The 17,433-nt window shown below is 46.1% G+C and overlaps 3 protein-coding genes across 3 annotated transcripts; 1 reads left to right on the top strand and 2 right to left on the bottom strand.

The window, feature by feature from the left end:
* The first annotated feature begins 260 nt into the window (after positions 1 to 260).
* On the top strand, positions 261 to 3,572 carry LOC125513700 (26S proteasome non-ATPase regulatory subunit 6). Its single transcript, XM_048678861.2, has 8 exons — positions 261 to 534; positions 624 to 738; positions 1,896 to 1,986; positions 2,088 to 2,233; positions 2,322 to 2,541; positions 2,611 to 2,719; positions 2,825 to 2,993; positions 3,156 to 3,572. Exons 1-8 carry the CDS (start codon positions 369 to 371, stop codon positions 3,328 to 3,330), a joined length of 1,191 nt encoding a protein of 396 aa, XP_048534818.1. The 5' UTR covers positions 261 to 368; the 3' UTR covers positions 3,331 to 3,572.
* A 182-nt stretch (positions 3,573 to 3,754) lies between these two features.
* Positions 3,755 to 5,842, bottom strand: LOC125513702 (multidrug resistance protein). Its single transcript, XM_048678864.2, has 6 exons — positions 5,508 to 5,842; positions 5,281 to 5,418; positions 5,083 to 5,169; positions 4,895 to 4,942; positions 4,130 to 4,346; positions 3,755 to 4,032 (listed from the first exon to the last, which is right to left on the bottom strand). Exons 1-6 carry the CDS (start codon positions 5,772 to 5,774, stop codon positions 4,019 to 4,021), a joined length of 771 nt encoding a protein of 256 aa, XP_048534821.1. The 5' UTR covers positions 5,775 to 5,842; the 3' UTR covers positions 3,755 to 4,018.
* Positions 5,843 to 9,976: 4,134 nt separating this feature from the next.
* LOC125517669 (putative cyclin-F2-1) lies at positions 9,977 to 11,127 on the bottom strand. The gene has a single exon (XM_048682878.2). It carries the CDS (start codon positions 11,069 to 11,071, stop codon positions 9,998 to 10,000), a length of 1,074 nt encoding a protein of 357 aa, XP_048538835.2. The 5' UTR covers positions 11,072 to 11,127; the 3' UTR covers positions 9,977 to 9,997.
* Positions 11,128 to 17,433: the final 6,306 nt, after the last annotated feature.

The raw sequence follows: 17,433 nt of genomic DNA, 5'->3' as shown, positions 1-17,433 counted from the left end.
ATTTTTCTATAGGAAATCATCCGCCTGATTCCTAGCAGCCGCCTTGAATATAAGGCAGAGATCGCTGCCTTTCAGCTAAATTTTTTTTTGACTAAAAACTTGGAGGCCGGCTAAAAGAATGTAGCTTTTTTTAAGGTTAATGGGCCGGGCTAAAAAGAATCTAGCTAATGGGCCACATCCCAGAATCTATCCCTTTCGCCTATAACGACAAGCCCAAGCCCAACCCCTGCAAAAAGGACAAGCCCAACCCCTAACTAGAAAGACACCCCACCCCACTAACCCACGGCCTGTGAGAAACTCCCGACGCCGTGCGATCCAAGCGAACCAACCGGACGGAAGTGCCCCCAACCCAAACGAGCGGCGACGAGATGGACGGCGGCGGCGGTGGCGGCGGAAGCACAAGCGGCGACGATGGGAAGCAGGAGAAGCACCTGGTGCTTGCCCACAAGCTCTTCCTGCTCTCCCACCCCGACGTCGACGACCTCTCCAAGGTCGACCTCCGCTCCGACGTCCTCTCGGCCGTCAAATCCGATGGTACCGCACCGCACCGTCCCGCCCCCCTCGCCGCTCATCCAGTGTGCCAGCTAAACTGATCTGTCTTTTGCCGTGGGGTTGATTGCCAGACATGGCGCCACTGTTCGAGTCGCTGGCCGCCGCGGGCGTGCTGGAGCCGGATGCCGTGCTGCTCTCCGAGATGCGCGCCAGGATCGACGAGGAGATCCGCAAGCTCGATGAGAAGTGAGTGGGTTTGTCCTCTCGTTCTGCTTACTTTCTTTTGTAGAGCCCAGCCTAGTGCTACGGGTTCTAGACGTGGTCAAAAGTAGACGATAGATCTTGTCAGTAAATTGCTTTGCGATGGCCATGTATGAATTAGCACTCCGTGTTTTGGACGCAGGAAGTGAGTCTTATAGCAGACTGCTTATAATGTTTACCCTCCTCCAAAGGCCACGAAGCAAATGGGAGTATTCCCCAATTTTGTATGAGAACTGTGCCTGTTTGTGTTCTGTATTTCTGTCAGAACTGTGTCCATTATCAGTATTAGGAAACTAGTTCTTTCAGAATGCAAAATTGAGCATTGAGAAGAGTAATTTGAGTATTAAGGAAGGGTATAATCTTTTTTTTTTGCGAACATGCAAAAGCTATGATTGTCAATATATTAGAAGAGAATTTACAGAGTTTTGTCACCCATGGGGACTTGTACAACGGCAGGGGGCTTTCTATCTAGGGCTGCCGGGAAGACAATCCTAAGAGGATTAGTACAAGGCTATCTCCCTATGCTAAGCAAACCCTTTCGCTCCGGCTTTGATTCAGAGCTCACCTTCAGCTTTGATCTTGCAAATCAGCTGGGCTGCCGAGCTAAGGTGATGCATGGAATACTCTGGTGCTCCGCTCCAGCCAAAGCATCCATATGATGAGCAGAACCGCGCTGTCGAATCCTTTGCGGGGAAGCTTGGGAACACCGTGGTGCGCGTCGGGCCACCAGTCAGGCAGGGCACAATGGTTCGGCGCCTTGTGTGCAAGCGCTCTCTGTGTGAAGTACTGACCACCAGACCTCGAGAGGGTAGAACCTTACAACTCTGGGGAAAAATAATTGTGAAATCGCTTGGGATTTAGGCTGAATAGTCATTGTTAAGGAGTAAGTGGAGTTTCTATGGAATACGATGTTCTGGATGAGATGGATGAAGGAAATAATTTGTTATTTGTTATCTTGAATTGTACACAGGGTATTCCTGAAGCGAATCATGAAAAACACGTTGGTTTCAGTGGAATTATGCTGGTTTCTTATTATCCATGATGCTCTTCCCAGTTATTCTGTATCTAATGTTTCCACTGGTGTAAAGTTTGATAAGTACCAATTTGGTTCCTTTAAACTAAACTTTATTTTGTGTATGAAGAATTGCTGATGCTGAAGAGAATTTGGGCGAGAGTGAAGTGCGTGAAGCCCATCTTGCCAAGTCCTTGTACTTTGTAAAGGTTGGCGAGAAGGTATGAACTTGTTTACTTGTAAAATATAATATCTGAGGCCTGGTTAACAAAGTACAAGTTCTAAATATAGCTGTTTACATTATCTGAAATCAATGTTGTAGGAAAAAGCACTGGAACAACTTAAAGTTACTGAAGGAAAAACTGTAGCCATTGGCCAGAAGATGGATCTTGTGTTCTACACTTTGCAAATTGGCCTTTTCTACATGGATTTTGATCTCATCTCAAAATCCATTGATAAGGCAAAGAAGTAAGCCCTTGATCCATCTGTAGAGTTCCATTCTGCTATTTGGAACACCAGAGTGATGGTATTTGACCACTTACTCTACTGATTTTAGGTTGTTTGAGGAGGGAGGTGACTGGGAGAGAAAGAACAGATTGAAAGTGTACGAAGGCTTATACTGCATGGCAACCAGAAACTTCAAGAAAGCTACCAGCCTGTTTTTGGACTCCATCTCAACTTTCACAACCTATGAGTTGTTTCCATATGACACTTTCATCTTCTATACAGTCCTCACAAGTATCATCTCATTGGATCGTGTATCTCTAAAACAAAAGGTATTTCAACATGGCTCCGTCTGTTATGTTTTCTTGTCATAGTTATCTCTAACAAAAGGAACTTTCCAGGTGGTGGATGCACCAGAAATCCTTGCAGTGATTAGCAAAGTACCACACCTCTCAGAGTTTCTCAACTCTCTGTACAATTGCCAGTACAAGTCATTTTTTGTTGCATTCTGTAAGTCTAGATATATATTCCAGTTCAGTCTTGTGATTATTGTTTTTTAGCTGCAACGTATTTGTATGTGCTTGTATTAATACCTGGTCAAATAATTATTTTCAGCTGGCTTGACGGAACAGATCAAGTTAGACCGTTATCTTCAACCTCATTTCCGCTACTACATGAGGGAAGTGCGCACTGTTGTCTACTCACAGTTTTTGGAGTCATACAAGAGTGTGACGATGGAAGCTATGGCTTCTGCATTTGGTGTGACTGTTGATTTCATAGACCAGTAAGTGATGTGAAACAACCGCCTAATTTTATGTCCATTCCTATGCACCTTACATACATCCCGTTTTCGTTTCTGCTGTTGTATTGATATTTTTTGTCTTTCATTTGTTGTAGGGAAGTTTCTGCTGTCGTATTCATATGTTTTGTCTTTCATTTGTTGTAGGGAACTTTCTCGCTTTATTGCAGCTGGGAAGCTTCACTGCAAGATTGACAAGGTCGCTGGTGTTCTGGAGACAAACCGGCCTGATGAGAGGAATGCTTTCTACCAGTCGACCATCAAGCAAGGGGACTTCTTGCTAAACCGCATCCAGAAGCTATCCCGAGTCATTGATCTGTAAAAGTTGCTGTTCTTGTTGGAGCTCTGGCCCAGCAAAGGTTGTGCCCGGTTGTTGGACCTATTCCAGCTAGCCTCCTAGAGTATATGACCAGTGCCTGGCTTTGTTGAGCGTGCGGAGGAGGAAGTCTTGTATGAATTACTATGAACTCATATCCCAGAAGATCAGGCTGAAGGATCTTTCTTCTGTGATGAACCTGTTTATTCATTCCAAGCCTTATCATCTGTGCTTTAGTTGTGAATTTATTTGCTTGGCATATTTGACATATACTCCCTCCGTCCCAAAATAAGTGTCGTACAAAGTTGGCACTTATTTTGGGACGGAGGAAGTACTATATAGCAATGATTTCCATGTGTTGTCACATAATACATTTCCAGCTGAATTCAGATACCACCTCATATAAGGTGATACCCATCCATGCGCGCTATACAACAACTGTTAACTCTTGCAAAGATTGAAATTCAATATACAGCTGTGATCTTTGCCGTTCTGTAAGTACATCAATTGGCTCATTTATAAGATTTCGCGGGGCTGCCTAACATCATATATATTCTGTGAGAAATGAACAAAGTTTGTTGTTACCCACAGGGAGGTTACACATTGTGTGCTGCAAAACTCAAAAGCCTCAGGTGTGCTACAGAGCAGCTCTGGGAAAAGTACAGCCGGCGGTCCACTGGATCCACGCTTCCAATCAGCTCTCGGGCTCTGCAGGGATAAAAGAAATTTTGTGTGATGATTTGATTATAAAGTGGGGAACGAGTAGTTGGGGTGAGATTTAACATGTGTTATTGTCTCTACTTACTGAACCCTTGCTTGGGCTTCTGCTGCTTCCCTTTCCTCTTGCTTCCTCGTCTCTTGGAGCGGGGCCTCTCGTCTTCTGCTTTTGCTTCTGCTTCGGCCTCTGCTGCGCTGGCAGATCCTGTTATCTGCGCAAAGGATTCTTTGGCACCGGAGGTTACCTCACCAAAGAAGTCCCTCACCTTGTCAACGACACTTTTGAGCTCTTCTTTCTTTGGGAGCTGAGATGAAGAAGAAAAATGATGTTCTTGCTGTTAGTGCACAACACATTCATTTCCTACCATCCTGATGAAGAAGAAATATGTTCTTTCATTGGGAGCTGAGCTCTTCTGCAATAGAGATTTTCGACATTCATTTTTGTTTTGAGATTCACTATGTACTCATAGTTCATGATAGTTTAGATAGCAAAGAGGAGCAACAGAGTTCGTTTTTTTTTAAGTAAAACATGGCGAGTGTTGGCTTATGACAAATCTCCCAAGGTGGTGGGGTTCTATATCTGGTGTGTCGTTTCATATCACATATTTATACCCTACCAATGGATGTTCATGACCAAAAAAAATGGCGCATGCCAGTTAATGTGCAAAGCTTGGGCAATCTAATTTTCCTGGTTTGCTCATGGTCTGCCCGCACGCATGCATTTGGAATAGAGATGTATCAGAATTTGCCAAAAAAGTATACAAATGGGTTGGCAAAATCAAAGCAAGTGCAAAAATGCAAGGGCTTACCTAATTTGTGCGATGAGTAGAAGAGCATTAGAGAGAAAACGTACCTCGAGCACGTTGCTTGTAGCCAGTGCAGACCTCAGGTTCCCCTTCTCCTGCTCAGCCAGACGACAACAAGTATATAAACCGCAACCTCCATTTTGATCCTTGAATGAAAGGCTAGTACGTACGTACTACCAGAGCATATCATTATCGAAACGACGCGCCCTTCCGCAGCCGAGGATGAGAGAATTACCACGATCTTGTAGCCGTACCGGAACTCGGTTTCGCCCTTGAGCACGCGGAACTGCTCCTTCGCCAAGTCGATTATGTCGTCCTCGTCCTTCACACACCACGCACACACACAAAACGCTCAGCTTCTACACGGCGCGAGCGGCTAGCTAGATTCCTAGTGCATGCGGAAAGAAAACAGCATATGATGGATGGTTTATACTTTGTAAATGACGGTGGCGAGGTTCCGGGCGAGGGTGTCCTTGTAGATGTACTTGCCGAGGAAGTTGTCCTTGGCGGCGAGCATGATCTTGGCGGTGGTGCCGCCGGTGACGATGTTGAGCGGGTACCAGAAGAACACCTGCATGCGGGGAACACGGGTGGCTTTCTTGACTCACCAACAAGGAAGTAATAATATACGTACATACATACGATCGAGGAAGAATATACATTGGCGGTGCGGATGAAGATGACGAAGCGGGGGTTGCCGTCGTCCTCGATCTTGGGGAGCTGCGGCATGCGCCGCTGCTGCTGGGACTGCCGGTCCGACCAGCCCCTGCCCCCGCGGGCCTCCACCACCAGCGCGCGCCTCGCTGGCCTCGCGGCGGTCCGTGCCAGCTGCAGCCTCCGCGGCAGGAAGGAGCCCGCGCTGGCCTCCCCGGGCGTCAGGTGCCGGAGCCGCGCCGGCCTCAGCGATACCCCTCCCACCACCTCCATGGATGCCTGTGTTTCGTTTTCTGTGATTGTCCGTCCTCCGTCGAGGGGGAGAAGCAGTGGAGGGGAGACGAGGGAAAGATAGCTAGCTTATCTGGTTGGATGAAGCCGGACGCTGGACAAGTGCTTACTGACATGTGGGCCGCTCCGGTCTACGGTGTCAGTGAGAGTTTTTTTTTGCGAAATAACTCTTTATTACTAAAAAATTAGGAAGTACAATCTCGTAAAGCAACATTAAGGACTTCCATTGGGCCGGACCCTAGCCAAACCATAGTTCGGCCATTAGCCCTACCAAAGTTTGCTATGGAATGACTAGCACTATTGCCACTACGACGTATATGAGTAATAGAAGAGTCACGTTCCTCCATACTTTGCTTGATCTCTCTGATAATAAAAAAAATACTTTGATAGATTTGTTTCACTACTCTTCACCATAGCCACCGCCTCCAAACAGTCTGATTCAACGTCAATGGGTAAATTACTCCACTGCAAAGCCAATGAAATCCCTTCCCGCAGCGCAAGAATTTCTGTTTCCAAAACATCCTCACTTCCTCCCAGAAATCTGCATGAGCTGAAAATAATAACGCCAAGGTGATCCCGAAGAAGCATACCCGTCCCCGCAATTCCATTGAGGACCGAACCATCCGTATTAAGCTTAACACGCCCAAGGACCGGAGGGATCCAGAATGTTTTAGGCACAAGTACATTATCATTGCATGTGTGCTGCACCAATGGGTAACAGGGGTTGGCCACCATCTTTCCTTTCACAAAATCTGCATTCGGATCCATGTTGAGTGAAGTTAGTGAATCAAGATAACTTGATAAAAATCTGACTGAAACATCAGTAGATGGTGTCGGTTTGTCATGCACTAACTCATTTCTGATATGCCATAGTCTCTAAAAAAGCATCAGTATGCGAACTCGCATAGCCTTATCCACATCACAAATAAGCTGCAATAACCAATCATCATGGCGCATAATTATGGTAATATCAGGAAGGGCCCAAACTTGAGACATAGCTCGCCACAACTGACGTGCATTATAACAAGCACATAAGACATGAAAAATGTCTTCATCCTCTCTCCCACAAACTGGGCATGTACCCCGAGTCTCCAAAGTCCTCCGTTGTTTATTTTTCCATGTTGTCAAAGAATTCGTCGCAGCACGCCAAGCAAAAGAAAGAACTTTAGGTGGGGCTGGGCATGACCAAATTAGGCTCCAAACCTCCCTATGCCCATCATGGGCGTTGCTTGTGGAAGCTAAAGAAGGATCATAGAGCTCACCCGCAGCTAGCCAGTACGCACTCCGTACTGTAAATTGGCCATTCTTCTCTGGTTCCCAAGCAATGAAATCTTCCCCAAACCGCGGAGATGGACGTATACGACAAATAGCTTGGACATCCACCCACAAGAAAAACTGATTCAAACGGGTCAAGTCCCAATTACCATTATGATCAAGTAATTCTGACACCCATTTATAACGACATCTTCCCCTTTGAGAAAGCAAAGAACCTGTGGCACCACGAACCAGCCAACGATCACGCCAGATCCTTACATTTTGCCCATTTGCAATCCTCCAAACCAAACCCTTTTTCAAGAGTTCAAGACCATGACAAACAGCTTGCCAAGTTGGTGATGGATTTCCAGTGAAAACAGTATCATCAAGCCTCCCGTTCGGATAGTACTTAGCTTTCAGTAATCTTGCACATAAGCTGTTCGGATGTACAATCAATCGCCAAGCTTGCCTAGCCAACAGAGCTTGATTAAGGAGACGAAAATCTCTAAAACCAAGCCCCCCTTGAGCTTTGGACCTCGTCATTTTATGCCAAGCATACCAATGCGTTTTCCTTTTACCTTTTTCTGAACCCCAAAAATAATTCCTCACCATGCGATTTAGATCATCACAAACTCCCAGCGAAATCTTAAAAACACTCATAATAAAAGAGGGAATTGATTGAGCAACAGACTTTATCAAAACTTCCTTCCCCGCTTGGGTGGGGTGCCCATCAAAGGAGAACAAATGCTTAGTGAGCTTCACTTGCAAATTTTGGAATTTCCCCTTAGTCATCCTACCATCAGGAGTAGGCAAGCCCAAATATTTTTCCTCAAAACCGGATGTAGTGACCCCCAGTTCAGATTTAACCAAATCTATATCCAGTGCCGGGCAAGACCTCCCGAAGAGAATAGAAGATTTTGAAGGGTTAAGAAGTCGTCCAGTAGCTTGCCCATATACGTGAAGAATTTGTTTGACATAGTTTGCTTGCTGTCCATTTGCCTTGAAGAACAAAAGAGTATCATCCGCAAACAAGAGATGAGATATACATGGAGCTCTTCTCGTAATTTTGATAGGGGATAATTCACCATCATCAATGCCTTTGTTAAATAGAGCAGAGAGACCATCAGCCACAAAGAGAAACAAGTACGGAGATAAGGGATCACCTTGCCGAAGCCCACGCGACAATGCAAAAGAATCCAAGATGGCTCCATTAAATTTTACGGAGTATCTCACCGAGGTCGCACAAGACATGATCCAATCAACCCAACGGTGAGCGAAGCCAAGCTTTTGCATCATTTGCATAAGGTACTCCCAATCCACCCTGTCATAAGCTTTTGAGAGATCTAATTTGTAGGCACAAAAACTTTTTGTGGGGTCTTTTTCCTGCTTGATGTGATGAATGCACTCGAACGCAATTAAAGAATTATCAGTGATCATCCCGGGATGAACGCACTTTGCGTTGGAGAGATAATACCATCAAGGACCGGCCTGAGCCGGTTAACCAAGCACTTTGAAACCACTTTGTAGATGACATTACAGAGACTGATAGGTCTGAAATCAGTAATCTTAACTGGGTTAGGAACTTTCAGAATCAAAACAATAGTAGTGTTATTTACCTCTGGCGGCATAACACCAGACCAGAAGAATTCCTTAACCGCCGAAATGACACTATCCTTTACAGTTCCCCAATTACGCTGGAAGAATCGTGCCGGGAAGCTGTCAGGACCAGGGGCCTTCAATGGGCCAATCTGGAATAAAGCGTCTGAGATCCCTTTATCAGAAAATTCAGCACACAAGGCAACATTAGTGGCATCATCAATCACAGGAGCAATTAGATCCACAATAGGCGAGGCGTCCAAAGTATTATCCTTAGTGTAAATATGCTGAAAATATTTTGTTGCTATGCGTCCCATCTCGCCATTATCAGTAGTAATATTACCATTCACATCTTCCAACTTTTTTATCCTATTTTTCCTTGCCCGCCAGACAGATTTAGACTGAAAAAATTTAGTGTTACGGTCGCCATCTTTAAGCCACATAATCCGCGAGCGTTGCATCCACATGAGCTCCTCCCTATAGAGCAACTCATTCATCCTATCTGTAAGTCTACGAATCTCACATCTATCTGCATTCATCAACATTAACTCTTCTAGTTGGGTGCGAGATTTCTCAATTTCCCGAGCAACATTACCAAACTTTTCCTTACTCCAGCAACATAGTTTTCGCATGGTACCTCTGAGTGAAGCCGGACGCTGGACAAGTGCTTACTGATATGTGGGACGCTCCGGTCTACGGTGTCAGTGAGAGCTTCTGCGGCTGCTTTTCTTCTACGAGGCTTCTGCTCAAAAAGATGCAGCATCTCAGCCAATGTGATGGCGTGGCTCCGTGCCTGGATGCCACGTCGCGCTAGCACGGCCTCCCAGTTTCTACATTCACGTGCTTGTCTCTCCCTCATTTTATGAACAGGTTGTGTTTGGCATGCCGTCGGCTGAGTGGGCTACACACTATGTGTTCCGGTGTTCAGTGTGGGTTTGATCCTTGTTGTTCTGGTTTTTATGTAATTAAATGGGTGTGCATGTCTGAAAACAATGTAATTTAATAGGTTTTTTCTTCTGATTAATTAATGGATGAGGCAAAAAATTATCCTTTTCAGAAAATAAACAAAAGCTACCATGATGGCCTTCCCTCAAAGAAAATCATCTATTTTTTTTGCAATAGTGTGGTGAAATGCTAGATGTTTAATTGGTTGAGATTTTTGGAGGAAAAAAGAACCAGCAATCAAAAGCCATGACAATGTGTTCATCACAAGTTCACGCATGCATGCCAAACACAGACGATACATGCATATTAATTTCAGACAGGTATACATGAACATTACAACGAACTTCCACAAGATTATACAATTGATATATGTAACAAAACTGCTCTGTCTTGGTGAGTCTCCTCGATGATCAAGAAGGAGGGCTACAGATGAGCGAGCGCGAGAAGAAGAACATATTAAGCACGCAGGCTGTCATGTCCGAGCAGTTGTAACCCGTCAGCTCCGTCAGCTCCGTGTTCCACGCGAGGACGTCGGGCGGATTCAGGGTCCGCCTCGCGAGGAAGATCGCGGACGCCGCCACGACGGACGGCAAGATGCGGAGGCACGTGTAGTTGAGCAGAGAGTGATCAACGAGGCGAGTCGCCAATGGCAGGATCCTGGTCTTGTCCTCCCCCTCGGCGTACCTCATGAAGTGGCCCAGGAAGGTGTGCGCCGTGGGGCCGCCGAGTTGGTACCCGAGCGCCTCCACCATCTCGCGCTCCATGTCGAGCACCTCCTTGCCCGCGGCGAACTCGCCGTACCTGGCGATCTGGTCGGCCTTCAGCTTCCACACGGCTTTCCGGTCCTCGTATTTGGCGGCGACAAAGACGGCCGCGGCACCCAGGAGTCGTAGCTCGTAGCCACTGTCAGTCGTCAAGGCTCGCACCGACAGGACCCGGTCGACGTAGGCGACGGCGTGGTGGAGCGTGCCGTCGGCGAGATCATGGTCTCGGGCGAACTTGTCCATCCATCCGACGAGGGAGGCGCGCGCTGACTCGGTCACCCGATCCTGCTGCACCTTCGTCAGGTAGTCCGGTAGCGGCCGCTCATCGGCGTTCTTCTCTGTCAACCGGAGGTTGTGGTCGATGTCGTCTGCGTAGTCAGGGCACAGCCGCTGAAGCTTTGTGGAGGCGGCGGCGACGCAGGAAACCGGCGCTGGTGCCGGCGCCGTGGGCTTTGAGAACTTTGGTGGCATGGGTACCTCGCACGGCGCTGGCGGGAGCACCCTGGGACGGCGTGCACCGAAGAAACCGGGAGGCGGAGGTCGACGAGCTGGCACGTCGGCAGCCGGGCGGAAGCAAGATCCGATGCCGAAGAAGCCTGGAGGCGGTGGTCGACGAGCAGGCCTGTTGGCGGCCCGAGCGCAGGATCCGACGCCTAAGAAGCCGGTTGGCGGAGGTCGAGCAAAGGCGCCCGCGTAGGGATCCATGGCGTACTGCATCATCTCGATCGCCGGGAGTAGGGACGGAAGATGGATTGTTGATTGTGCGCTAGGTACGGCGTTGGTGGTGTGGGAGGGGGGAGGGGGCTGGCGTCTGTAACGCTATGCGCTATGTGTATGTAGTATGTATATATAGTTCCAGGGCATTTGTTCCGCCGACTCGATCGGGTCCGACTCCTACCCGCTATAGTATAGGAGGGAAGAGTTCCCTTCTTTTCTTTTCGTTGCTTCGAGGTATAGGAGGTCCAACTCCCCCTCGACGCAACGCGGCGACGCGGTCTCTTGACAGTCCGAATCCGAGCACAGCTCCAACACGCTGCATTTCTGTTCCCTGCTATACCGAACCCAATGTGATCAAACAAGCAACCAAGAGCATCTACAGTTGGACCACACATATGCTCTTTTTTTAATATAAAAGGAGTTTTCCTCCACCTCACTTTTATGAAACGAGGCTGCAAAATGCCAGCATGACTGTCCACAGCGCTTGAGATCGAGTTTGAGTAAGAATTAGAGTGCTTGCTTTCCCCAATAGATGCTTGACACTTGCCCAAACCGTGCCCTGAAAACACAGATTATTCCGAGTGTCCCATAAGGTTCAGAGAACAACTATACAAGAGATACCGACCACTGATTTCTTATTGTCATTGTTCCATGACATAGACAGATCATGCAAGTTACAAGACTTTTGAAAATTTAAAGCTTCCGCGACAACTTTTCATATCTCTTTTGCCACAACACAATCAAAAAACAAATGCTGACCCGATTCCATATCATTACAAAGCAAACAAGAGGGACCGTCAACCGGCTTATGTTTACTGTCGCGTGTAAGAATTTTGTTATGATAAGTCAGCCAAGAAAAACTAGGTATCGATGGGGAACTGCAATTGACCAAAAGTGTTTCCATATGGGGGTAGACCCCCCCCCCCCCCCCCCCCCTGATGGTGTTATAAAAAGATCTAACAAAGTAAGCAGGAAAAGCCTCAGGCAAGTAAATGGGATGATTAGGCTCATCCTTAATATGATGACTAGCCAACACAACAAGCAGCTCATCCCATTTAAATAGGAAGGCGTGATCTACACATCTACGAAAAGTCAGCTTGAGCTCACAGCCATTCCAGACTTCAGCCACACAAACATGATTGTTGCTGACAAATATAAAAAACATCGCAAAATTGTGTTTTTAAAGTGAAGTTCCCAGCCCAAGTGTCATGCCAAAAGCTAATCTGCTTCCCATCCCTCAACTCCCATCTAAAGAAAGGGCAAACAACATCAAAAGCCCATGTCACCCCTTTCCAAAATGGGGATCCAGTATTAGGTTTAGCCCAAAGAAGGCTATATTTGTTCGTCTTATACTTGTGATTTACTAAGGTAATCCAATTTTTATCCTCACCACAAAAGAATCATTTAGTCCATGAAGCCAACAAGCTAGGAACACCCAAACCCCCATACTTTTTCTTTTGGGACACAAGCCCCCAATTCGCAAATGATATTTATGATCTTCTCCTAAATTGCCCCCCCCCCCCCAAATGAGCTATTTGTGAGGTAATAGATTTAATATCCCATTTAGGAAATTTGATAAAGGACATAAAATACATAGGAATGCTAGCAATACAAGTTTGTAGAAGGATAATTTTGGCCTCATAGCTCAAAAGTTTGCCCCTCCATCCACATATTTTCTTAATGATCTTATTTATGATAGGTTGCAGGTCTTTGATAACCCACAAGTATAGGGGATCAGTTGTAGCCTCTTTCGATAAGTAAGTGTCGAACCCAACGAGGAGCTAAAGGTAGAATAAATATTCCCTTAAGTTCTATCAACCACCGATACAACTCTACGCACGCCTAACGTTCGCTTTACCTAGAACAAGTATGAAACTAGAAGTACTTTATAGGTCTTATAGGATAGGTTTGCAAGATAATAAAGAGCACGTAAATAAAAACTAGGGGCTGTTTAGATAAAGACACAACTAAGTTAGTTTTAGTAGAGAGCTTTTTGTCATGAGAAAGTTATTTGTCCCTAGGCAATCGATAACTAGACCGGTAATCATTATTGCAACTTTATATGAGGGAGAGGCATAAGCTAGCATACTTTCTCTTCTTGGATCATATGCATTTATGATTGGAACTCTACCAAGCATCCGTAGCTACTAAAGATCATTAAGGTAAAACCCAACCATAGCATTAAAGTATCAAGTCCCCTTTATTCCCATATGCCATGACCCACTTATCCGTGTTTGTGATTCAGTCACTCACGCAAAACAGACAATAAGCAAACCATGAACATATTGCAAACCCTATAGTGGGGATCCCTCACACTTGCGCGACACGGAGAGCATCAAAGGACAGCACCAATAATAAAATATGCAACTCAAACCAATCACGATCATCAATTAACCCATAGGACAAAACAGATCTACTCAAACATCATAGGATAGCCATACATCATTGAGAAATAATATATAGCGTTGAGCACCATGTTCAAGTAGAGGATTACAGCGGGGCGAAGGGGTGTTACACCGCTGCATAGAGGGGGACAGAGTTGGTGATGACGGCGGTGAAGTTGTTGGTGTAGATTGTCGTTGCGATGATGGCCCCGGCGGCGTTCCGGCGCCACCGGGAGAGAGGGGGAGAGAGCCCCCCTTCTTCTTCTTCTTCCTTGACCTTTCCCCTAGATGGGAGAAGGGTTTCCCCTCTGGTCCTTGGCTTCCATGGCGGCGGAGGGGCGGGAGCCCCTCCGAGATTGGATCTCTCTCTCTCTCTCTCTCTCTCTCTCAGTTTTCTTCTGTTTCTGCGCTCCCAGATTTTGACTTTTCACCGTTTCTTAAATTCACAGAGATCCATAACTCCGATTGGGCTGAAATTTTAACACGATTTTTATCCGAATATTAGCTTTCTTGCGCCAGAAGAAGGGCACCAACCGTCTTACAGAGTGGCCACAAGGACCAGGGGCGCGCTTTCTGTCCTTGTGGGCCCCTCGGGCATCGTCTCGTGTTGATTATTTTTCCCAAAAATCACATATATTCCAAAAAAATCTCTGTAAGTTTTTATCCCATTTGGACCCCCTTTGATATGGATTTTCTGTGAAACAAAAAACGTGCAACAAACAAGAACTGACACTGGGCACCTGGATCAATATGTTAGTCCCTAAAATAGTACAAAATTTGCCAAAAGTATGTAAAAGTTGTAGAATATTGGCATGGAACAATCAAAAATTATAGATACGACGGAGACGTATCAGCATCCCCAAGCTTAATTCATGCTCGTCCTCGAGTAGGTAAATGATAAAAAAGATAATTTTTGATGTGGAATTCTACCTAGCATAATCTTGATCATATAATCTAATCATGGCATGCATATTAAGACACGAGTGATTCAAAGCAATAGTCTATCATTTGGCATTAAGACAATAATACTTCAAGCATATTAATAAAGCAATCATGCTTTTTAAAATAACATGGCCAAATAAAGTTATCCTTACAAAATCATATAGTCTCGCTATGCTCCACCTTCATCACACAAAGTATTTCATCATGCAACCCCAATGACAAGCCAAGCAATTGTTTCATACTTTTAATGTTCTCAAGCCTTTTTAACTTTCAAGCAATACATGAGCGTGAGCCATGGATATAGCACTATAGGTGGAATAGAATATGATGGTGGAGGTTGTGTGGAGAAGACAAAAAGGAACAAATTCTCACATCGACGCGGCTAATTAATGGGCTATGGAGATTCCCATTAATTGATGTCAATGCGAGGAGTAGGGATTGCCATGCAATGGATGCACCAGAGCTATAAATTTATGAAAGCTCAAACTGAAAACTAAGTGGGTGTGCATCCAACTTGCTTTCTAATGAAGACTTCGGGCATTTGAGGAAGCCCATCATCGGAATATACAAGCCAAGTTCTAAAATGAAAACTCCCACTAGTATATGAAAGTGATAACTCAAGAGACTCTCTATATGAAGAACATGGTGCTACTCTGAAGCACAAGTGTGGTAAAAGGATAGTAGCATTGCCCCTTCTCTCTTTGTCTCTCATTTTTTCTCTTGTTTCTTTGGGCCTTCTCTTTTTTTGGCCTTTTTTATTTTTTCATTTTTCGTCGGGAGTCTCATCCCGACTTGTGGGGGAATCTGTTGGGGAACGTTGCAGAAAACAAAATTTTTCCTACGGTTTCACCAAGATCCATCTAGGAGTTCATCTAGCAACGAGTGATCGGATTGCATCTACATACCTTTGTAGATCACGCGTGGAAGCGTTCAAAGAACGGGGATGAGGAAGGCGTACTCGATGTGATCCAAATCACCGGAGATCCTAGCACCGAACGGACGGCACCTCTGCGTTCAACACACGTATGGTCAGCGTAACGTCTCCTTCTTCTTGATCCAGCAAGGGGGAAGGAGAGGTTGAGGAAGATGGCTCCAACAGCAGCACGACGGCGTGGTGGTGGTGGAGCTGCAGTACTCCGGCAGGGCTTCGCCAAGCACTATGGAGGAGGAGGATGTGTTGGAGAGGGAGAGGGAGGCACCAAAGATGTGTTTTGAGAGGCCCTCCTTCCCCACTATATATAGGGAGTCCAAGGGGGGCGCGCCGGCCCTAGGAGATCCAATCTCCTAGGGGGGGGGGGGCGGCGGCCAAGGGAGGAATCCCTCCCCCCCAAGGCACCTAGGGGGTGCCTTCCCCTTTTGGGACTCTTCCCTTCTTGAACCCTAGGCGCATGGGCCTCTTGGGGTTGGTGCCCTTGGCCCATGTAGGCCAAGGCGCACCCCCTACAGCCCATGTGGCCCCTCGGGGAAGGTGGCCCCACCCGGTGGACCCCCGGGACCCTTTCGGTGGTCCCGGTACAATACCGGTGACCCCGAAACTTGTCCCGATGCCCGAAATAGCACTTCCTATATATGATTCTTTACCTCCGGACCATTCCGGAACTCCTCGTGACGTCCGGGATCTCATCCGGGACTCCAAACAACATTCGGGTTACTGCATATACATATCCCTACAACCCTAGCGTCACCGAACCTTAAGTGTGTAGACCCTACGGGTTCGGGAGACATGTAGACATGACCGAGACGACTCTCCGGTCAATAACCAACAGCGGGATCTGGATACCCATGTTGGATCCCACATGCTCCTCGATGATCTCATCGGATGAACCACGATGTCGAGGATTCAAGCAACCCCGTATACAATTCCCTTTGTCAATCGGTATGTTACTTGCCCGAGATTCGATCGTCGGTATCCCAATACCTCGTTCAATCTCGTTACCGGCAAGTCACTTTACTTGTACCGTAGTGCATGATCCCATGACCAGACACTTGGTCACTTTGAACTCATTATGATGATGCATTACTGAGTGGGCCCAGTGATACCTCTCCGTCATACGGAGTGACAAATCCCAGTCTTGATCCATGTCAACCCAACAGACACTTTCGGAGATACCCGTAGTATACCTTTATAGTCACCCAGTTACGTTGTGCGTTTGGTACACCCAAAGCACTCCTACGGTATCCGGGAGTTACACGATCTCATGGTCTAAGGAAAAGATACTTGACATTGGAAAACTCTAGCAAACGAACTATACGATCTTGTGCTATGTTTAGGATTGGGTCTTGTCCATCACATCATTCTCCTAATGATGTGATCTCGTTATCAATGACATCCAATGTCCATAGTCAGGAAACCATGACTATCTGTTGATCAACGAGCTAGTCAACTAGAGGCTTACTAGGGACATGTTGGTCTCTTTTATTCACACATGTATTACGATTTCCGGATAATACAATTATAGCATGAATAAAGACAATTATCATGAACAAGGAAATATAATAATAATGCTTTTATTATTGCCTCTAGGGCATATTTCCAACAGAATCATAGTCTCCATCATCCTTTCCTCTCTGGGACAATGCTCTAATAATGATGATCATCACACTTTTATTTACTTACAACTCAATATTACAACTCGATATCTAGAACAATATGACTCTATATGAATGCCTCTGGCAGTGTGCCAGGATGTGCAATGATCTATCATAGCAAAGATATCAAAAAACAGACAAGCCATGAAAATATCATGCTAGCTATCTTACGATCATGCAAGACAATATGACAATGAACGCTCAAGTCATGTATATGATGATGATGGAAGTTTCATCGCAATATATCTCGGAATGGCTATGAAAATGCCATGATAGGTAGGTATGGTGGCTGTTTTGAGGAAGATATAAGGAGGCTTATGTGTGCTAGAGCGTATCATATCACGGGGTTTGGATGCACCGGCGAAGTTTGCACCGACTCTCAAGGTGAGAAAGGGCAATGCACGGTACCAAAGAGGCTAGCAATGATAGAAGGGTGAGAGTGCGTATAAT

The sequence above is a fragment of the Triticum urartu genome, chromosome 6A (assembly GCF_056163025.1).
Source record: "Triticum urartu cultivar PI428250 chromosome 6A, HENAU_Tu73, whole genome shotgun sequence".
Taxonomy (NCBI): Eukaryota; Viridiplantae; Streptophyta; class Magnoliopsida; order Poales; family Poaceae; genus Triticum; species Triticum urartu.
This window is presented reverse-complemented; position numbering and strand designations above follow the sequence as displayed.